General features: G+C 42.5%; 1 protein-coding gene across 2 annotated transcripts in view; it reads left to right on the top strand.

Moving 5' to 3' along the window:
• LOC126194106 (chitinase-like protein Idgf4) overlaps nucleotides 1-24,426 on the top strand; it is a 179,704-nt gene that overhangs the window by 140,077 nt on the left and 15,201 nt on the right. For both annotated transcript variants that reach the window (XM_049932740.1, XM_049932741.1), the window contains exons 2-4: nucleotides 491-729; nucleotides 9,120-9,252; nucleotides 13,282-13,454. In XM_049932740.1, the coding sequence (XP_049788697.1) occupies nucleotides 491-729; nucleotides 9,120-9,252; nucleotides 13,282-13,454 (545 nt within the window). The remainder of the gene's footprint in view (nucleotides 1-490; nucleotides 730-9,119; nucleotides 9,253-13,281; nucleotides 13,455-24,426) is intronic.

Here is a 24,426-nt window from a genome sequence, read left to right as displayed (position 1 = left end):
TTTTCTAACCTACCTGCCCGATTAAGTGATCTGACATTCCACGCTCCGATCCGTAGAACGCCAGTTTTCTTTCTCCTGATAACGACGTCCTCTTGAGTAGTCCCCGCCCGGAGATCCGAATGGGGGACTATTTTACCTCCGGAATATTTTACCCAAGAGGACGCCATCATCATTTAATCATACAGTAGAGCTGCAACCTTGTGTGAACGCTCTGAAATGCAACCTTGTGTGAACGCTCTGAAAAGCTAATCATTTGCGTATCACAGCATCTTCTTCCTGTCGGTTAAATTTCGCGTCTGTAGCACGTCATCTTCTTGGTGTAGCATTTTTAATGGCAAGTAGTGAATTTAAATGCCTGTATACATGAATTATGTTATTTTTGTTGTTCTTCAACTGTAATGCCATGACATGTCCAACATCTTTGTTAAAGTGATCAACTGATAAATAAAACTGCTACTACTACTGCTATTGAGTCTGCTGTATGTTGCAGAGCCACACCGTATGCTTGTGTCGGAGATCGAGCCCAGCCTGACCTACTGCACGCAACTCATCTACGGCTACGCCACCATCGACACGGACAGTTACAAGGCTGTGCCGCGGCACGAGGGCGAGGGCACCAACTACACCAGCGTGGTGGCGCTCAAGAGGAGATTCCCTGCGCTCAACGTGCTGCTCTCCATCGGCGGAGGGAGCGCCGACTCTGGCCAGCGGGAGAAGTACTTGCACCTGGTGAGCGTCACATCTACATCTATATCTACATGTACATTTATACTCCGCAAGCCACCCAACGGTGTGTGGCGGAGGGCACTTTACGTGTCACTGTCATTACCTCCCTTTCCTGTTCCAGTCGCCTATGGTTCGCGGGTAGAAGGACAGCCGGAAAGCCTCCGTGCGCGCTTGATCTCTCTAATTTTACATATGTGATCTCCTCGGGGGGTTTAAGTAGCGGGAAGCAATATATTCGATACCTCATCCAGAAACACGCCCTCTCGAAACCTGGACAGCAAGCTACACCGCGATGCAGAGCGCCTCTCTTGCAGAGTCTGCCACTTGAGTTTGCTAAACATCTCCGTAACGCTATCACGCTTACCAAATAACCCTGTGACGAAACGCGCGGTTCTTCTTTGGATCATCTCTATCTCCTCTGTCAACCCGACCTGGTACGGATCCCACACTGATGAGCAATACTCAAGTATAGGTCGAACGAGTGTTTTGTAAGCCACCTCCTTTGTTGATGGACTACATTTTCTAAGGACTCTACCAATGAATCTCAACCTGGCACCGGCCTTACCAACAATTAATTTTATATGATCATTTCACTTCACTTTGGTCAACAACTGGGGCCGATTGAACTTACCGACAGCGAACGTCCGCATTGACCTGTGACTATGTGATGACGTGCCACGTAATGTCAAACATTCACAAACAAAGAAGGGCCGTCGAGCAGACACAGACAACTATAGACCTATATCGCCGAAGTTGGTCTGTTGTAGAATTTTGGAATCTGTTTTATGTTTGTCATTTCTGGAGGTCAATAATGTTCTTTGTAAGAATCCACATGGATTTCGGTAACTACGATCATTTGAAACACAGCTCACTTTATTCGTCCACAAGCACTGAATGCGTATACACACCAGTGCCCAGGTTGAAGCCGTGTTTCTTCATTTCCAGGAACGAATTCGATACAGTTTTGCATTTTCATTTTGTTTTTGGAGTGAAGAGTTCATGGGACACAGAACACTGCATGTCATTCTTAACAAATCTTCAGTCATAAAACTAGCTTTGGGCATATTGCAGGAGCGTGATCTAGAGCCATGAATATTAACTGTATAATGTATGTAAGATCTTCGGAAATTCTCGTTACAAACTTCTACGACTTTTAGAACGAAGTGAATGCGTGATATTTCGAATAGGAATCCATGTCTGGAAATGTACTGTTTCCATTACAAGATGCTTTCAGTTCAAATGTTTGAATCATCCACTTCTGCTTGAGGAACTGAATTAGGCATGATTAAGAACAATTATTAGGTAAAAATTCGAAAGAAAACGAAACGAACCACTCATTTATAGCTTAAGCACATTTATTTGTACTAACGTTTAAACATTACGTGTTAACATTATTCCAAAACAAAAAAGAGCACATCATGCTGGATGGATAGAACAAAACTGATGTATTCCAACAGCATGGCGACCAACAACGTTGTTACAGACATTTTACCGATGAATCATGTTCTAGTATTCACTCTCCATCGCACCTGGTATCTCTTCAGATTCTAGTGCAGCGGCCAGAACTTGTGCCAACAGGTCTTCCTCTCTCGCAGCAAGGTTGACGTTAAGTGACATTAGGTGACCGTCTGATGTATTACATGTCATCCTGTCTACCCTATTGCATACCAGGACAAGCAACTCTGATGCATTCCCCTTTCCCTCAGAAGATGTGGGCACGTAACACGCCTCAATTCAAACTGTCTGTTTCCGTACGTGGATTCCTATACAAAATATTTTGTACTCACATTCGCCTACAAGCCCTAGAAGTTCGTAACGGGAATTTCCGAACATCGTGTATAAATGGCCTAGTGGATGTCAGAAGCTCGACGAGGCTGTTCGTCGATCACTCTGATGTATATCCAGAAATCGCAACGTTATGAAATTGTAGCGACACTCACGAAGGCCTGTAGCCTATTGGAAATTCGTGCAGGGATTGTCAGTTGACACTCAGCATAAACAAATGCAACATATTGCACATACATAGGTGGAAAGGCACTTTATTGCACACATCAAAAAAAAGTTTTGCATCACCCCGGTTCCGAGAACTCCTGAAGATAGACGTTGACTGTGGATCTTGGAACACAGACATAGTCCCTTTGACTGTTCAGACATGTCACTAAACCCGCCCAAAGATGTAAACAACCTTGCATGAGCAGCCTCTATTAGACGGAGGGGGTCCGATAGACGATCAGTTCCAGTCATTCCACCAGGAAGGAGGCACACCGCTCGTGTTGTCTGTACTTCAACCATGCCTAGACGGTCAATACCGCGGCTCGATCGCGTCCCCATCGTCAGTCTGTGCCAGGAATGGCTCTCAACAAGGGAAGTGCCCAGGGGTCTCGGAGTGCACCAAAGCGATGTTGTTCGGGCATGGAGGAGATACAGAGTCATAGGAACTATCGATGATATGCCTCGCTCAGGCTGCCCAAGGTCTACTACTGCAGTGGATGAGCGCTACCTACGGATTATGGCTCGGACAGCAACGCCACAATGTTGAACAATGCTTTCCAGCAGCCACAGCACGTCGTGTTACGACTCAAATGGTGCGCAATAGGCTGCATGACGTGCAACTTCACTCCCGACGTCCATGGCGAGCTGCATCGTTGCAACCACGACACCATGCAGCGCGGTACAGATGGGCCCAACAACATGACGAATGGACCGCTCAGGATTGGCATCACGTTCTCTTCACCAATGAGTGTCGCATATGCCTTCAACCAGACAATCGTCAGAGCCGTGTTTGGAGCAACCCGTTCAGGCTGAACGCCTTAGACACACTGTCCAGAGAATGCAGCAAGGTGGAGGAGCCCTGCTGTTTTGGGGTGGCATTATGTGGGGCCGACATACGCCGCTGGTGGTTGTGGAAGAAGCCGTAACGGCTGTACGATACGTGAATTCCCTCCTCCGATCGATAGTGCAACCATATTGGCACCATATTCACGAGACACTCGTCTTCATGGAAGACAATTCGCGCCCCCATCGTGCACATCTTGTGAATGACTTCCTCCAGAATAACGACATCGCTGGATTAGAGTGGTCAGCATGTTCTCCAGACATGAACCCTATCTAACATGACTGGGATGGACTAAAATGGGCTTTTTTTCAGCGACGTGATCCACCAACCACTCTGAGGGGTCTACGCCGAATCGCCGTTGAGGGGTGGGACAATCTGGACCAACAGTGCCTTGATGAACTTGTATATAGTATGTCACGACGAATACAGGCATGCGTCAATGCAAGAGGACGTGTTACTGGGTATTAGAGGTACCGGTGTGTACAGCATTCTGGACCAGCATCTCTGAAGGTCTCGCTGTATGGTGGTACAACATGCAAGGTGTGGTTTTCATGAGCAATAAAAAGGTCGGAAATGATGTTTATGCTGATCCCTATTCCAATTATCTGTACAGGTTCCGTAACTCTTGGAGCCGAGGTGACGCAACACTTTTTTTGATGTGTTTATTATTAGACAACTGCTAAACTAGCACTGGAGGCAGGCACATCCATTAAATATGTAGGAGTATACGTGTAGAGCGATTTAAGATCGAACTATCACAAGAAACTAACAGCGCATAAGACAGATACTAGAAAGATTCATCAGAGGAATCCCCAGTAAGGGTACTTGACCTACAAAAGTGGTAGTTTACAACTGTCGATTAATACTTTAATATTGTTCGTCAGTCTTGGACGCACACCGGATAGAATTGAGAGAAGAAACAGAGAAGTTTCTAAGAAGAGCACAGAGTTTTGTCACAGGTTCGTTTAGTTAGGACGAAAGTGTGTCGCACATTCGCATCTAGCTCCAGCAGCAGACGTTACAGGAGATGTCGTTTACTGTTCAAATTCCATGAGCGTACGTTCCTAAATGAGCCAACCAGTATATTGCTTCTACCTACGCTTATCTCAGGAAAGTACAATGAGAGCATATTTGGAGAGATTAGAGCTCACAAGGAGAATTATCAAAAATAGTTCTTCTCACGTATCAGTCGCGACTGCAAAATGAAACTTGGAAAGTGACACTGCTGCATAATGTACTTCGCGCCAAACAACATAACGTGGCTTGTGGAGTCTGCATGAAGATGAACAAGAAGATTAGAGGTTAACATACCACTGGCGAGGAAATCGCTAGAGACGGAGATTTTCGGACTGGGAAACGATGAGGAAGGAAACTGGTCGTCTCCTTTTCAAAAGAAATCAGTGAGTATCTATATATGAAAGGCTAGACGGGGGGATCTTTGCCTCCCGAAGGCGAGTCCCGTGTCCTGACAACTGCACCAACTCACTCTGTCGACAAACAGAGAATACAGAATACTGACATTTTTTTTTGTTTTCTGATATTTCTTTTATTTTCTTTATCTAGGTTAGCTTCAAAGTTCACAGTTCTGTTGTAAGTTGGTGGAGACAACGAATGAGAAATACTAATCGTAGCCGGCCGCGGTGGTCTCGCGGCTCTAGGCGCTCAGTCCGGAATCGCGCGACTGCTACGGTCGCAAGTTCGAATCCTGCTTCGGGCATGGATGTGTGTGATGTCCTTAGGTTGGTTAGGTTTAAGTAGTTCTAAGTTCTAGGGGATTGATGACCACTGCTGTTAAGTCCCATAGTGCTCAGAGCCATACTAATCGTATAATTCTCGTTACGGTGTATTTCACGCGCATTGGATTTTTGTTGGTGCTTTGTTTCCGTCATCTTGTTTAAGTCGTAGGTAAGGCAGACGGGTAGATTAATAAGTTTAATATTTTCTGCAACTGACTGTGCACGAGACTCGCTCAGTTTAGGACGTTAGATTGTGAAGCATGACACGCAACGTTTGGAGGAAAAATAGCTATACTTCTAATATTGCGACTTATTAAAATGTGGATCAGCGTTTATGGTCGAAAGAAGAAACACACTTTTAATACTCTCTGGAAGAAAACAGTTCCAGAACCTTGTAATTTACGGGCTAGATCAGTATATTACCTGGAGAGTCATGACTTTAATCACCAGACTCGCGTCCCCAAATTACCACTGTTATTGTAAGCCGTAAAAATCGAGCAACGTACATAAGACACCGGACTATCGTTGGAGACGACCCGGGTTCAGATCTGCATCCGGCCACTCACGATTTCTCTAGATCGCTAAAGGCAGATTCCTGGTTGGTTCCTTTGTAAAGGACATGGCCGATTTCCTTCCCCGATCCGAACTTGGGCTCTACCTCTAATGGCCTTGACATCGACGGGATATTAAGCTCTAACCATCCTTCTTACATCTGCATCTACGTCAGTACTCCACAAGCCACCTGTCAGTGTGTGGTAGAGGGTAACTTTGGTACCGACAACAAGATAAAAGCGAACTGTATTTTAAGCGCCGAGGCAGTTCACGAAAAAGTGTCATCAGAAATGGCACAGTCGCTACTGCAGTTTCCTTCGGTGTGTATCTAGGTACACAGGTAGGTTCGTGTGAGTTTCTGTTTTCGTGTATAGGTAGATTCGTGTGCGTATCTATTTTTCTTTTAGGCAGTTGTCCTCTAGAGTTTCTGGTGCATGAAGGAAATAACAGAACTGTTACTGTCACACGCGTCCCCGAGCGCTATGTGAAGTTTTCCATAACGATCTGTGTCATTAAGTTTGTGATCAGCGCAATATCACGACTGGCGGTTGCGTTCCTCCAGTAATTTGTCGAACTCCAAGAAGTAGTTTGAGTAATACAGGAGATTTAGGTGTCCTGTGACAAGCTAGTAAGATACTTTAATTCTTCAGGTTTTCCCGGCGAGGCGTTGTCATGTTGATTAATCGGGTTTATGCTGGTTATTCGCGTCTTTCCTGCACACCATAGGCATAAATACGGACTCATTCCACACTGGAATCAGTATCAGACAGACCTGAAGAAGACTGCGAGACACGCAGTTGAAATATCGTACAGTAAAGACGCGAATAACCGGCGGGAACCCGATTAATCAACATAGTAAGTTACTACTCATTATTTTCAGCTAAAATTAAAGTTTCGGAAACCATCTGTTCGTGTTTATTTCTTGTGTCTCTGCACATTTGAAGCCTTCTATTGCGTTCTCCTATTCCCAGAGGCCGCTGAAACGCTGTACATTGAGTACTCACGAAATTACCTACCTGACAAATCATTGATTCGAATCCGAACGTTGACATCGACTTCAATGATTCTTAAGGCTCCTCTTATACTGTGATAGTATTCTTCCACGACTGCAATGTATCAAATGTGTGTCTCGTCGTGAGTGCAACTGTGATGAATGTTTGTACCATTATGTATGATTACATAACACAAGAGGCAATGTAAAACCCTGTATCGACCTGTGGTATACTCTTCTGTCACTGAGCTACAGTCTCAGTCCGGAGTACGTGACACAGTCTACTGTCTCTTATGCCTTCACTCCATGAGACACTGGGTAGAGGTTTACATTTTACCTGGTAACTTGGGTAACACGTCTTCCTAGTTTCTTTACTTTTATTACACCAGCGGGATTTTATAGGTACTTAAGATCACATGTCTTTCGCTGTATTTCATCCATCTTTCACAAAAAGCATGAGCATCGTATTCCACCTTATATCATGAAAAGCGTCTTCCAAGTCAAAAATTTCATCAAGGTGTGCCGTTTTTCTTTCATTCTCAAATATATATATTATCAAATGCAAATAAAAATTACTTCTTTGGTCTATTACAGGGCCGAATAGGTGTTCATCCAATGCATTTTCAAGTTTCTGTTCATCGTCACACATTTATAGTGGGTAATTTACAAGTACGTTATATTAGATGACACTCCTCTAGTTCCATCACTTAGCCACTCAACTTTCTTCTGTACTGTGATGATAATTACTCTATCGAATTTTAGCGAGATGTTGAATGCTTTACAGACATTGAAAACCAAGCGCTAGCGAGGATTGGACTAGGATAGGTAAGGAAATCGACCGTGACCTTGTCAAAGAAACTGTTCTAGTTTTCCGTTTAATCGGTTTAATAAAATCCAAGTTTCGAAAGTGGGTCGGCATATGGTGGCGAACAAGTCCTAATTCAGCACACAGCCTATCAGCAGCGTTTATCCCACCGGGAACTCCTCTGCTCGTTGGGTGACTTTATGCTAAACTTAGTCCAAGTTTCCAAATCCATATAGGCTATAATACAATTCATAATTAAATGTGTAAAAAAACTAGCTGATCAGACCCATTGTGCTGGTCTGTTATCAAATCTTTTATAGCCACTTACCTTGTATCTAATCATGGTCGGTGCAGTGTTTTGGTGGTAATACGTGCGTACATGACAAAGCGTAAGAACACAATATTTCTGCTGTCATAACATCAAAGGTATCCGCCATTTTTCATTTATACTTTCGCTTAGAGTTTTTAGTTATTACGAAAACAGAAGAACCTGTCAGAAAGGCTGAAAAGAGTTCGAGTCAAATTCTAGCTCGTTGTAAAATGTTCAGTGGAGTTCAAGAATTGAATAGGACCATTACTGAAATGCTATTACCGAAAATAAAAAGACGCACCTACGTCCAGCGATTCTCATTAATTTCTTAAAAATTTAGGGCTGTACCAGCAGAGAAGACCGAAATCATACGCTGCTACTCATAGCTACTTCTGGAAAAAAAGTCTTGAAATATAGCGTCATATGTAACACTACCTTTCTGTTATTCTGTTAAGAAGAGAATCTAAAGTTATCTCCATATCCTTCCCCAAAAAATGATACATTCCTATTTGACATTAGGAAATAAAAACTATTTTTGAATAGAATGTATCTCGTGAAGCACATTGGTCTTACAAAAAGTAATTTAAAAGGGACACAAACAGTCTCGACTGCAAAAAGATTTATTTTAATGTTAACCGGTTTCGGTCAGTTTTTGACCATCCTCAGACCCTCATACCACGATGGTAGGCGGTGGCAGTGAATCGAGCAGATGTTGTAGCAGTTGACGTTCGTGGAGCTAAAGTACTCGCTCCATTCACTGCCACCGCCTACCATCATAGTATGAGGGTCCCAGGATGGTCAAAAACTGACCGAAACAAGTTACCATCAAAATAAATGTTTCTACGGCCGAGACTGTTTTCGTCCATTTTTCGAGTATTTTTGAATAGTTTCATACAGGGTACTAGTGTGACAAAGAAAACGAGCATACTTTCTTGTAAGGCAAAAAAAAATGCAGTTAACGTATTTAAAATTGCAGTGGTCAGAAAATAGCAAACAGCAAAATGAAACAGCACTGAACGTCAAATGGTGAAGTTCTGGCAAACAAAGTTCTGTACTGTTACATAAAACAATTAAATATGCAACACCTACGATGATGTTGTTAGAGAAATAATAATTTAGACATTGAAAGGTGTTTACTTTTAACCTTATTTCTTGTTTTCTAGCTTGAAAGTGATGAGCACAGAAGAACTTTTGTGAAGTCTGCGAAAGACCTTCTTAAGCAATACCACTTTGACGGTATTGACATAGCATGGGAATTCCCTATGAACAAGGAAAAGAAAGAACGAAGCACGCTTGGTAAGTACAGTAAGGATACATAACTGCTTGTCTAAAAAAAATTAGATGTATCTAATACATGCAGACATCAAATGTTGTAGATATAGTAAGTGCACACAATTTCATTGGTGTTTATGTTACACAGTGTAGCGTATATTTAAACAAATATAATACTTGCTGGATAACATCAGTCTTACTGCTCTGACGGAAAAAAATTACAGCATTAAAGGTAGTTGTGAGACATAAACGAAAGTTGGTAAGCGTGTTTCAACATCTGAAATATGATGTCTATTCATCTTTCACGCCAGTCGTATAAGAGCGATGCCATTAGAGTCACTGTGAGGATGCAAATCAGGTTTGCTTTAAACGTACGCTGTAACGGTCGTGAGCGTTAGTTACCTTTGATATTGGGTGTGGTGAGTTGATGTTAGTCAAGAATGCCTTTAAGGTGACAAAAAGAAGCTATTATCAACACCTCAATGTATTTGAACGAGGTCGTGTAATAGGCGTATGAGAAGCTGGATGTGCGATACTGCAGAAAGACTTGGCAGTAGTGTAGCAACTGTACATTATTGCTGGCAACTGTGGTCACGAGAATGTACGATTGCAAGAACACCGGGCTCTGGCCGGCCATGTGGCACTACCGAGAGGTAACACCATCGTGCTCGAGGTATAGCTCAAGCGCAACGCACTGCATATGCAGCAGCCTTTTGGGCAGCAGTTGGCACCACAGTGAAGTTCTAGTTCTGGTCTTACGTTAAATCAGTAAGTGGCTCGAAACAGCATATCCAGACACTCCGGGATGATGATGGCATTGAAACAGAGGATGACACGCGTAAAGCTGAAATACTAAACACCTTTTTCCAAAGCTATTTCACAGAGGAAGACCGCACTGCAGTTCCTTCTCTAAATCCTCGCACAAACGAAAAAATGGCTGACATCGAAATAAGTGTCCAAGGAACAGAAAAGCAACTGGAATCACTCAACAGAGGAAAGTCCACTGGACCTGACGGGATACCAATTCGATTCTACACAGAGTACGCGAAAGAACTTGCTCCCCTTCTAACAGCCGTGTACCGCAAGTCTCTAGAGGAACAGAAGGTTCCAAATGATTGGGAAAGAGCACAGATAGTCGCAGTCTTCAAGAAGGGTCGTCGAGCAGATGCGCCAAACCGTAGACCTATATCTCTGACATCGATCTGTTGTAGAATTTTAGAACATGTTTATTGCTCGCGTATCACGTCATTTCTGGAAACCCAGAATCTACTCTGTAGGAATCAACATGGATTCCGGAAACAGCGATCGTGTGAGACCCAACTCGTTTTATTTGCTCATCAGACCCAGAAAACATTAGATACAGGCTCCCAGGTAGATGCTATTTCCCTTGACTTCTGGAAGGCGTTCGATACAGTTCCGCACTGTCGCCTGATAAACAAAGTAAGAGCCTACGGAATATCAGACCAGCTGTGCGGCTGGATTGAAGAGTTTTTAGCAAACAGAACACAGCATGTTGTTATCAATGGAGAGACGTCTGTAGACGTTAAAGTAACCTCTGGCGTGCCACAGGGGAGTGTTATGAGACCATTGCTTCTCACAATATATATAAATGACCTAGTAGATAGTGTCGGAAGTTCCATGCGGCTTTTCGCGGATGATGCTGTAGTATACAGAGAAGTTGCAGCATTAGAAAATTGTTAGGAAATGCAGGAAGATCTGCAGCGGATAGGCACTTGGTGCAGGGAGTGCCAACTGACCCTTAACATAGACAAATGTAATGTATTGCGAATCATAGAAAGAAGGATCCTTTATTGTACGATTATATGACAGCGGAACAAACACTGGTAGCAGTTACTTCTGTAAAATATCTGGGAGTATGCGTGCGGAACGATTTGAAGTGGAATGATCATATAAAATTAATTGTTGGTAAGGTGGGTACCAGGTTGAGATTTATTGGTAGAGTCCTTAGAAAATGTAGTCCATCAACAAAGGAGGTGGCTTGCAAAACACTCGTTCGACCTATACTTGAGTATTGCTCATCAGTATGGGATCCGTGCCAGGTCGGGTTGACATAGGAGATAGAGAAGATCCAAAGAAGGGCGGCGCGTTTCGTCACAGGGTTATTTGGTAACCGTGATAGCGTTACGGAGATGTTTAACAATCTCAAGTGGCAGACTCTGCAAGAGAGGCGCTCTGCATCGCGGTGTAGCTTGCTCGCCAGGTTTCGAGAGGGTGCATTTCTGGATGAGGTATCGAATATATTGCTTGCCCCTACTTATACCTCCAGAGGAGATAACGAATGTAAAATTGGAGACATTCGAGCGCGCACGGAGGCTTTCCGGCAGTCGCTCTTCCCGCGAACCATACGCGACTGGAACAGGAAAGGCAGGTAATGACAGTGGCACGTAAAGTGCCCTCCGCCACACACCGTTGGGTGGCTCGCGGAGTATAAATGTAGATGTAGAGACAACAGCGTACATTCCACTGACCCTAAACCACGACCATTTGCGACTTCAGTGGTGTCATGCGAGAGCTCATTGTAGACCAGTGTGTGATGAAATCTGGTTCTACTTCGGTGCCAGTGATGGTTGTGTTTTGGATAGGAGGAGGCCAGTTGGGTCCCTGCAAACAACCTGCTAGACACACTGGACCTACAGCTGCAGCTACGGTATGGGACGCGATTCCGTAAAACAGCAGGAGCACTCCCGTGGTTATCCCACGCACCCAGACTAGAAAATTGTATGTCAACTTGGTGATTGAACCTGTTGTGCTGCCACTTATGAAGAGCATTCCATGGGGTGTTTTTCAGTAGGATAACGCTCGACCACATATTGCTGATGTAACTCGGTATGCCCTACACATTGTCGACATGCCTTGGCCTGCTCGTCCAGTAGATCTGTTTCCAATCGGGCCCATATGGGACATCGTTGGGCGACAACTCCAGCGTCATCCACAAACAGCATTGACCGTCCCTGTATTGACTGACCAAGTGCAGAAGGCATGGAACTCCATCAGACGAACTGACAGCCGGCACCTACACAAAACAATGCATCTGGCATTCAACATTCTGGCGGTTATGCCGGTTATTAAGGGGGGTAGGACGTCAAACGGGCCGACTTGGAGCAGGAAAGGCACCACAGGACATTTTAATTTCCACTGTCTATACCTTTACAAGTAAATTCATAAAACTTTGTCAGTATGACCAGGAAGGATTCAGGATTCACACTCGTAGCAGCGGAAGTTCAAAAACATAACTAAATAATATTTTTTAAATATGAAATTTCATCATTTTTTCACTTATTATTGGCTGCATTTGTTGCTATAGGTACAATTTTCTTCATAAGTAAGAGCGATGAATTTCGCACAGCATACAAACCATACTTACAGGTGTCTGAAACTCTAGAATCTCTTTAATTTATGAAAAAATGAATAAGCTGTTACGTTTTAAACTTTATCTTTAGAAACAAATCGAATTTTGTAGTTAATTATCTCAATTTTTACCACAGTTTTTAATAAATTTGGAAAATTCTAGAGTTTCATATCTAAAAAAACAAAAAATTATTTTGTTATGTTTTTGCACTTCCACTGCTATGAGAGTATATCCTGAATCCTTCCTGGTCATGCTGACAAAGTTTTATGAATTTATTTGTAAAAGTATAGACAGTAGAAAATAAAATGTCCTGTGGTGCCTCTCCTGCTCCAAGTCGGCCCGTTTGACGTCCTAGCCCCCTTAACGTACCAGCATATCACATTTGCAATGGCTTAACTCGTGCTTACATTAAATTGTGATCTTGCCATGTAGATCACTTAAAAATGGTACCTAGACAAATGGATTCCCGAAATTTTGTTGCTATATATTAATCATTTTTTGTGTTGCGATTTTTTTTCGTCAGTGCATATGACACGCTCACATGTTAGCACTACATTACTTGAGGATAATGCTGCCCATTCAGTCATATACTCCTCTTAACTATTAGCTTGCAAAGGGAAGTAGCTACGCCCGGTTTAGTTTTATCCTTAAGAGTTATTTATAATGTACTTAATCTTATTCAGGATCCATCTGGCACGGCTTCAAGAAAGTAATCGGCCTCGCACATAGCCACAAAGATGAGAAGGCAGACGAACATCGCAGAGAGTTCTCATCTTTGATTCAGGAACTGAAAACGTCTTTGAAAACTGAAAATGCGCTGCTGACCCTCAGCGTGATACCTTACATCAATCATACTGTGAGTATAAAACATTTCCCTGTGTCCTGAATACCGATGTCAAATGTTTTGCTGCCTGCAAAGGCTGCTTACAAATAATGGAATCCTATTCTGTTCAAATGGCAAAATTTTTCACTGCTGGCTTAATTTAAATGAAATAAAATTTCTATTTAATTCATTTGAATTTGCATTACTGGACGGCTTCGGATATGATGTCATTTTAAAATTAAACGTGTGCACACATGCACGAACCATTGCGTGGATTAACTGTATAATCACTTTATTCGACAAAGATGTTGTTATGCCTTTGTCTCCGACTCTGGCAATACAGCTGACGGCTTGAAATTGCGCTGCACACGTCAGGTTCTTTATTCTAAGCACATCATGAACACGCTCAAGAATTGTGCACATATCTGCATTTGAGAATTGACTCACACCTAAGTCTACGCAAGTAGGAATAAAGTAAACAGAAATATTTACTCCATTCAGTAACAACCAGCGTGGAATATTTTATTATTTAAACAAATTGTTGTGGCTGTGTACCCATTCGGAACCAATATAAATCAAGTTTCATCCACGAAAGCGGTGAACGAAGGTAATTTGGTATGTACTCTATGACCTTGCACCACTGATTTCAGTTCGTAGATTAAACTATTGATTAGGAAAAAAGATAAAAATATCAAAGAATAATGGTCAAAGACATGGGAGAGAGGTGTAAGATTTATATTATCACATATAAATCACATTGTTAACTATCTCTGAAAATTGCCTCGTTACTTGTTAGCTCATCCAAATATTATTTCGATAAACGTTAATTATTAAATATCATTCAGGCAGCTTCTAGACTCTAGACCAATCAACGAAAATCACTGCACAGTGCATAACGTCTTATGTCGTTAATTACTAAAATCTAGTCCATCTCCTGCTACCCCCTCTCCCTGTCCATCCGCTCCTACCCCTCTGTCTGTCCATCTGCTCCTCCCCTTCTTTCTGTGGATCGCCTCAGTCCCACTTTAAGTCCACCTCCTCTCCCACCCTCGAAGTCAATATCCTTTTTTATCCCGCTAAGTCAATCTCGTTTCTAGCATTTGTAGACTTAGAGAAAGCTTTTGACAACGTTAACTGGAATACTCTCTTTCAAATTCTGAAGGTGGCAGGGGTAAAATACAAGGAGCGAAAGGCTATTTACAATTTGTACAGAAACCAGATGGCAGTTATAAGAGTCGAGGGGCATGAAAGGGAAGCAGTGGTTGGGAAAGGAGTGAGACAGGGTTGTAGCCTCTCCCCGATGTTATTCAATCTGTATATTGAGCAAGCAGTAAAGGAAACAAAAGAAAAATTCGGAGTAGGTATTAAAATTCATGGAGAAGAAGTAAAAACTTTGAGGTTCGCCGATGACATTGTAATTCTGTCAGAGACAGCAAAGGACTTGGAAGAGCAGTTGAACGGAATGGACAGTGTCTTGAAAGGAGGATATAAGATGATCATCAACAAAAGAAAAACGAGGATAATGGAATGTAGTCAAATTAAATCGGGTGATGCTGAGGGGATTAGATTAGGAAATGAAACACTTAAAGTAGTAAAGGAGTTTTGCTATTTGGGGAGTAAAATAACTGATGATGGTCGAAGTAGAGAGGATATAAAATGTAGACTGGCAATGACAAGGAAATCGTTTCTGAAGAAGAGAAATTTGTTAACATCGAGTATAGATTTAAGTGTCAGGAAGTCGTTTCTGAAAGTATTTGTATGGAGTGTAGCCATGTATGGAAGTGAAACATGGACGATAAATAGTTTGGACAAGAAGAGAATAGAAGCTTTCGAAATGTGGTGCTACAGAAGAATGCTGAAGATTAGATGGGTAGATCACATAACTAATGAGGAGGTATTGAATAGGATTGGGGAGAAGAGATGTTTGTGGCACAACTTGACTAGAAGAAGGGATCGGTTGGTAGGACATGTTTTGAGGCATCAAGGGATCACAAATTTAGCATTGGAGGGCAGCGTGGAGGGTAAAAATCGTAGAGGGAGACCAAGAGATCAATACACTGAGCAGATTCAGAAGGATGTAGGTTGCAGTAGGTACTGGGAGATGAAGAAGCTTGCACAGGATAGAGTAGCATGGAGAGCTGCATCAAAGCAGTCTCAGGACTGAAGACCACAACAACAACAACAAGTCAATCTCCTTCTCCCCTCTCATTGTCTATCTCCTGATCTTCCCTCTCCGCTATGCATATCCTTCTTCCCCTCTCTCCATCCATTTCACTCTCTTCCCCTTCTCTGAGATTTCCTCCTCCCCCTCTCTGTTCATTTCCTTCTCACGCACACCCGTGTCCACGTCCTCCTTCCCCTTCTCCCTCTATTTCCTCCACCTCCTCGTATTCCCTCTCCATCAGCAAGTTATCACTCCCACCACGACAACAGACTTGTGGTTCTTACCTTCACAGAATTCCTTTCAGATAGGAAGTAATGTGTGTGCCAAGTTTAGGTGAAATGGATGCAGACGTTTAGGAGGAGTTTTTTCCCGCTGCCTTGCTTGAGTACGTACATGTTATAACACCCCCACTCCTGTACTACACATCGTTTGTAATTACCCGTGTTCCCAAGGATTCCTACAATATGGAATAAAGAACTGATCCGAGGTAAAATTTCCTCTAGTAACATAGCGGGTGTTATAACCGATTTGTCATTCAACTAATGACGATAGAAAGCCTCGGTTAACTGAAATATTATTCAAAAGTCTATTAGAAATTTCAGTAGTTAGTTGGTCTCATTTCCTGTTCGTTAACTTGCACAGTCAACTGAAACATACTTATGGTCGCCAGCTCGCTGCAGGGACTACTCTAACGACAATACTACTACTACTACTACTACTACTACTAATGACAATAGTAGCGTAACTCAGTTCGATTTCTTATTAGCATACAACTTACTCAGCTTCTCGCAATGCATTCACACAGCTATGAAACGGAAATGCTACATTTAAAGGAAGGTTTCTTTTCATTGCTGTTAAACAAAACGTTGCACCCGTGGTGTAGGGTTAGCGTCTTTGATTACTAATCAAGACTTCCTCTGTCCTGGGTTCTAAACCCGCCATCACTTGAATTTTGATTGATAATCATCACTGGCGGCTGAAGACTTCCGACATAAGAAGTCACCCCTATTCTGTCAACGGCCTTGTCAAAGAGGGCGGCGGAGCGGGCAGTAGTTCAGGGCACTCTCTTGTCCTTGGGGTGGGAAATTGCCCCTAAAGGCGGAAGAAACAGCAATGATCAACGTCATCAGGATGCAGAAGGCAATAGAAACCACTGCATTGCAGACATATAGCGTGTATCCACAGGACATGTGGCCTGTAATTGAAAAAGTGTCGTGATGATCTGTCCATTGGCAAAAGATTCCGGAATAGTCCCCCATTCGGATCTTCAGGAGGGAACTGCAAAGGGAAAGTGACTATGAGAAACAGACTGAATAACCAACGAAAGGATAACGTTCTACGAGTTGGGAAGTGGAACGTCAGAAACTTGAACGTGGTAGGGAAACTAGAAAATCTGAAAAGGGAAATGCAAAGGCTCAGTCTAGATATAGTAGGGTTCAGTGAAGTGAAGTGGAAAGAAGACAAGGATTTCTGGTCAGATGAGTATAGGGTAATATCAACAGCAGCAGAAAATGGTATAACGGGAGTAGGATTCGTTATGAATTGGAAGGTAGGGCAGAGAGAGTGTTGCTGTTCAAATGGTTCAAATGGCTCTCAGCACTATGGGACTTAACATCCGAGTTCATCAGTTCCCTAGAACTTAGAACTACTTAAACCTAACTAACCTAAGGACATCACACACATCCATGCCCCAGGCAGGATTAGAATCTGCGACCGTAGCGGTCTCGCGGTTCCGGACTGAAGCGCCTAGAACCGCTCGGCCACAATGGCCGGCAGAGTTCAGTGACAGGGTTGTTCTTATCACAATCGACAGCAAACCAACACCGGCAACGACATTATAGGTATACATACCGACGCCGCAAGCTGAAGATGAGGAGACAGAGAAATTACACTCCTGGAAATGGAAAAAAGAACTCATTGACACCGGTGTGTCAGACCCACCATACTTGCTCCGGACACTGCGAGAGGGCTGTACAAGCAATGATCACACGCACGGCACAGCGGACACACCAGGAACCGCGGTGTTGGCCGTCGAATGGCGCTAGCTGCGCAACATTTGTGCACCGCCGCCGTCAGTGTCAGCCAGTTTGCCGTGGCATACGGAGCTCCATCGCAGTCTTTAACACTGGTAGCATGCCGCGACAGCGTGGAGGTGAACCGTATGTGCAGTTGACGGACTATGAGCGAGGGCGTATAGTGGGCATGCGGGAGGCCGGGTGGACGTACCGCCGAATTGCTCAACACGTGGGGCGTGAGGTCTCCACAGTACATCGATGTTGTCGCCAGTGGTCGGCGGAAGGTGCACGTGCCCGTCGACCTGGGACCGGACCGCAGCGACGCACGGATGCACGCCAAGACCGTAGGATCCTACGCAGTGCCGTAGGGGACCGCACCGCCACTTCCCAGCAAATTAGGGACACTGTTGCTCCTGGGGTATCGGCGAGGACCATTCGCAACCGTCTCCATGAAGCTGGGCTACGGTCCCGCACACCGTTAGGCTGTCTTCCGCTCACGCCCCAACATCGTGCAGCCCGCCTCCAGTGGTGTCGCGACAGGCGTGAATGGAGGGACGAATGGAGACGTGTCGTCTTCAGCGATGAGAGTCGCTTCTGCCTTGGTGCCAATGATGGTCGTATGCGTGTTTGGCGCCGTGCAGGTGAGCGCCACAATCAGGACTGCATACGACCGAGGCACACAGGGCCAACACCCGGCATCATGGTGTGGGGAGCGATCTCCTACACTGGCCGTACACCACTGGTGATCGTCGAGGGGACACTGAATAGTGCACGGTACATCCAAACCGTCATCGAACCCATCGTTCTACCATTCCTAGACCGGCAAGGGAACTTGCTGTTCCAACAGGACAATGCACGTCCGCATGTATCCCGTGCCACCCAACGTGCTCTAGAAGGTGTAAGTCAACTACCCTGGCCAGTTAGATCTCCGGATCTGTCCCCCATTGAGCATGTTTGGGACTGGATGAAGCGTCGTCTCACGCGGTCTGCACGTCCAGCACGAACGCTGGTCCAACTGAGGCGCCAGGTGGAAATGGCATGGCAAGCCGTTCACCAGGACTACATCCAGCATCTCTACGATCGTCTCCATGGGAGAATAGCAGCCTGCATTGCTGCGAAAGGTGGATGTACACTGTACTAGTGCCGACATTGTGCATGCTCTGTTGCCTGTGTCTATGTGCCTGTGGTTCTGTCAGTGTGATCATGTGATGTATCTGACCCCAGGAATGTGTCAATAAAGTTTCCCCTTCCTGGGACAATGAATTCACGGTGTTCTTATTTCAATTTCCAGGAGTGTATATGAATATATTGAAAGGGTAAAAGAGTACGTAAAGGGAAATGAAAATCTAATAGTCATGGGGGACTATAATGCGGTGGTAGGGGAAGGAAAGAAGGAAAGGTTACAGGATAACATGGGCTTGGGGCAAGGAATGAGACAGGAGAAAGACTAACTGAATTCTAAAATAAATTTCAGCTAGTATTTGCGAATACTCTGTTCAAGAATCACAAGAGGAGGTGGTATACTTGGACTGACATTTGTGAACTGCAGATGACATAATCACATGAATCAGTCCCCATATGAAATTGTAAAGATAGATTTAGATGGTGAAGAATTTGATTATTAGTAAGTTCTTGTTTCAATTTGTCAAATGCAGCTTGACATTTTTCTGTGCATAGATATGAGCTATTCTTTTTCAGCAGATTACATAAACCTGTATCATTAAAGGCTTGCTCATTTACATACGGGAAGATTTCACGTCACGGCAGACAGGGATTCCGAAATCAGATCGAGATGTGATATTTCTGGAATTAAGGAAAACGTAGAAGGGAGGACCCACCAATTTAACTTTCTTTCCACACAACCTGTTGATTTAACCATATGTAATCATAAATTTGTTTTCTTTACAAAATTAACAAATTTGTGAAATGAGTAAGCTTTTGCAAAAGAAATCAAAACAAGAACAACATGACAATAATTACAAGGCGACTGGACCTGCAGCCCGCCCGTTTACGGGTGAAACAGCGGTGTTTACTACCGTGCTGTACACAGTTTCTCTTATTAAATGCCCTTCTGCAACACATGAAAACCTATAAGCAATTAGATGACAAGAGTGGTTCAATTATTGGAACACATTTCATAATTTTTTTTTAAATTTATAAACTATATGTCGAAAGGTTCCGGGTTAAGATGCGCACCTGTGCTTAATGGTTAAACAGATTAGGAAACCGTTCTGACAATGATAAGGATCGCTTCAAAGTAAGCACCTCTTACCTTCAATCAACAACCAAGGTGTGACTGGATCCCAACCCATCCCTTTTGACAATCTTATTCTGACTAAAACCCTAGTGACAGTTGGCTGTTAATATTTCCGAAGTTAATCTGCTTGTCAGTTATGAAGGTATTTGCAATAGCTATTGAAAGACTTTCTTTATCTTCTCCTATTTCCTGACATGTGTGAACTGCAGATGACATAATCACATGAATCAGTCCCAATATGAAATGGTAAATATACATTTAGATGGTGAATAATTTGATTATTCTTGTTTCAATCTGTCAAATGCAGCTTGACATTTTTCTGTGCATAGATATGCACTATTCTTTTTCAGCAGATTACATAAATCTGTATCATTAAAGGCTTGCTCATTTACATGTGTATGGCAGAAATTACATAGAACCAAAAACGATTTTAACTGTTTTCTAGTCTTTGGAGGCTGACAGTCCCTGATTGCTTCCAGTTTCCTAGGATCTTTTGTTATTCCAGTTGTCGTAATAATATGGCCTAAAAACTCCAACTCCTTTTTTATAAATTCACACTTCTTTATTTGCAAAGTCATTCCACCTCTTTTTAACGCCCAAAAAATCTCATCTAATAATTCACAATATTCTTCCTATGATGATGTCACTATGAAAAAGTCGTCCACAACTATGGTTATCCTGCAACTCAGTTCTTTCCCTAATATATCATCCAAAACTTGGGTAAACACTGACACAGACGTGTTCAATCCAAAAGGGACCACTTTGTAATAATAACATTTGCCTGCAAAGAGAAATAAAGGCAGCTTCCTCGAATCTGGTTCAAGAGCAATTTGCCAACATCCCTCAGTCAGATCAAGACTCGTCATATATTTTACCATATGGAATTTCTGTAGCATATCATCAAGACTTTCTGGCCTATCACTTACGCGTTTCTCTACTTTATTGAGATACGAGCATTTGTCGTGATCCTCACTCCACAATCTTTTTTGTTGACTCGATCTACAGGATTGTTATACTGACCCCTAGATCTTCCTATTATTCTCGATTCCTTCACACGATTTATTTCTTTTTGTACTTCTTCTTTCCTACCTAGTGGTGTCTGGTAAACTGGCCCAAAGAATGGTTCATGAGGTACCATTTCTATTTTATATTCAAGGCCATGGACTGAACCAAGCTTATCTGAAAACAATTGTTTGTTGCTTACCAAATATTGTTCAACTCATTCTTATGTTCTAATGATACATTTGGTATTCTTTCTAATCAGGCTCTTAAATCATGTTCAGATGGGTTCACTCCGTTCACATTTCTAATACAATAACACTCAGCTCCTTCACTTAAACCTACACATTGGTAGTGTAAAAATTCTCAGATTTACATCCTCTCTCATATCAGTTTCTACTATTTTATTGTCCGCTACTGAACAAACGATTACTTCCCTATAACAGTCAACAATTTCTTTATGTTTCATCATTCAGTACACACCCACAATTACCTCAGTATACAACTGAGGAACCACTACAAAGTCATGTTGAAACACTGTATCAAATTCTACAAGACTTGAGCTTCAATTGGTTTGCTGCAACTACCCATTGCACCTATTATTTTCACTCTCATAACGGGAATTTCTGCTATTTACGATTTTCCTTTTATATGCCCATAAAATGACTGACCCAAAGCACTAATTTCATTGCCACTATCAACTAACACTTGTATTTCTATATGGTATACTTTCACTGGGATCAGTGTTGTTCGCCGGCCGAAGTGGCCGCGCGGTTCTGGCGCTGCAGTCTGGAGCCGCGAGACCGCTACGGTCGCAGGTTCGAATCCTGCCTCGGGCATGGATGTGTGTGATGTCCTTAGGTTAGTTAGGTTTAACTAGTTCTAAGTTCTAGGGGACTAGCAGTTGAGTCCCATAGTGCTCAGAGCCATCAGTGTTGTTCACATCGTCGTACTTCATTACGTTTATCTCTCCGCAATAAATCTTGTTCAATTTCTAAATTTCCCTACTGAAATTCCTCCTGCTTTTGCATTTTATCCGGAGGCTCTTTCTTCCTTTTCATGCAGAATGTGCTTCATTTCTATACTATTTATCGTATCACCAAGAACACTCTCTCTATCACTTTCATCTGAACGTATTACATCGGCTGTAACTTCATATACATTAAAATATTCGGTTTCAGTTATTAATCTTCCACAATCATCTATAGATTGCCCCATAGTACAGTTTCTATCTGTCCTTTCTAATCTTATATCATCATTCGGTTCAGATATGGCATCAACAAAATCGTTCTCATATACCCCAAACTCTTCACACTTCTCACAATAACTAAAAATTTCATCTGCTTTACTCATTATATATTCATTATTCATTTTCTTTTTAAGTACACTTTCATTTCTCTTCCTCTTAGCTTCATCATTATTCCCTATAAAACCTATTTTATTTCCCTTTTTCCATTATTCTAAGCCCTCATTCAGTTTCGACTTCATTTACTGAGATACTTTACATATTTGTAACTGAACACTGGGCTAGAACCAATGTGGCAGCGCTATTCATGCACACGCGAGCGTTCACTCCGACAACACTCGTAGTTTCACGAGCGTCTACCTCTGACTCATCTTGTACCTGAAACAAGCCATTGGGGTTCTGTTGTTCGGGCCCGCTAGCCTCTACGCGACCCTGACTGTGCCTAAACATATTTTCTTATTCACTTTCAGTTACATTGTCATAGTTATGGTTGCAGCAAAACTGCTTTCTTTCCCGTTGGTGCCAGGGCCTATCCGCAGAAGTACACCATTATACTAATGCGAATCGTCGTTTTTCTCATAGCTATTTTCACGAGATTTGTAATTATAATCTCCCCTTGCTGGACCAAAACTTCTTCCGCCTCTTCTCCCTCTATCTATCTGAGCTGATCTCACATTGTAGCAATCGCGTTACCATTTTGACGATTATGATTGCCATTATCGTTATTGTGGTTTCTCTTCTGGTAGCGTTGTTTTTATAACGGTTTCAGTTTGGATGGTTGTTAGCATTATTGTAGTACCAATTTTCATCATCACGGTACAGCACATCTAAGTCTCCCACTTTCTTTTAAAACGAGATTTTATCACAGTCTCCAGTAACGTACACTCGGACATTTCATGGTGATTTGGCTCACAATATGCCCAGCATTCATTTTTCACACATTTGACATTTGACAGTTTTCTATACAGGTCCTCACAGTAGATTTTCATACTCGATATCCTAACAGGAAAAGTAAACTCTGTTATCACTTCCTCTTGCTTAGTTACTGACAAATATTCTTTTTCAAACCTTTAAAAAATTCGTCTAGCATTTCGCAACCTCCCAAGATGTGAACTGCTCAAATATCTACATCTCCACTCAATCTTGTTCTAGCAATTCTCAGGCGGTTTTCCTAGGGAAATTCTTTCCGTATCAATGGTGTATACTTATCCATGAACACGACCAGATGGCTTCTGCTTTTTTGCATCAAACTTGACACGATCCTCCTATCACTTGGCCTACAGTAAGACTTCTGGTACTCTCTAGGCTTTTAACACATGCCTGAATTTTGCTTGTTTCTGTGTTCATCACAGTTACAGCTCCCTGTAATTGCGATTCCGGTTCTTTTGTAACCCCATCTGTTTCCTCATGCCAAGAATTTACAGACTGCTTTGCCTCTGATCTGACTGTTCCTATCTTTAGATCAACATCTGTTTGGACGCATCACTAATCTTCTTTATCTTTGTAACTACATTCTGATTTATTTGAGACACAATATACTTGTTATTCTCTTCTATAACCTGCTCAATTCCTGTTGTACACTTAACTTCGTATTCTTTATTTCATTGGTAAACAAATTTTTAAGGGTTTCCGTTTCATCTCCAAATTTCTTATCTATTTTATTTTTCAAAGACTGAATAGACGTGTCAGATTTACTATTCAAAGACTGATTAGAATTTCTGAACCCAGTTCTCAAATTATTTACGTCAGTGTTCAAAGATTGATTTGAATTCTTCGCGTAAGTGCTCAAAGACTGATAGGATGTGTCAGTTTTACTGTTCAAGGCAGTTAAACCAGAGATCACTGATTTAAGCATTTCTATTACCGTATCCATATGGTCTGTACCCAATATGATTTCCTGTCCCACTACTCGTTTCATTTCTGTTAGCCTTTCGGCCAAACGACTTTAGTATCCCGCGTTATCTGCATATACATTTTCCAGACTATGATCAAAAATTTCATGCTTTATTACTACGCTGTTTATAGTTATAGCTTCCATTTCCTCAGTACTCTTTGCTTCACTTTTGATGTCTAATTGATTGTCAAACATCTCTATATTCAGAATGTGATTTTGTGTTTCTAATTACGCCTGCATTGTCGAATTCGACCTTCTTTACTATTGCTTACTGAAATTTATGTTACTACTACAAATTTCAAAAAGGGCTTTTACCAAGTTCGGAACTGTAGTAAACAATTTGCGATGTCCTGTCACAGTCGCCATGTATAACACCCCACTCCCGTACTACACTTTGTTTATAGTGACATGTGTTCCTAAGGATCTCTAC

The sequence above is a fragment of the Schistocerca nitens genome, chromosome 1 (assembly GCF_023898315.1).
Source record: "Schistocerca nitens isolate TAMUIC-IGC-003100 chromosome 1, iqSchNite1.1, whole genome shotgun sequence".
NCBI classification, from domain to species: Eukaryota; Metazoa; Arthropoda; class Insecta; order Orthoptera; family Acrididae; genus Schistocerca; species Schistocerca nitens.
Note: the sequence above shows the minus strand (reverse complement) of the source record. Positions and strands in the feature narration are given on the sequence as shown.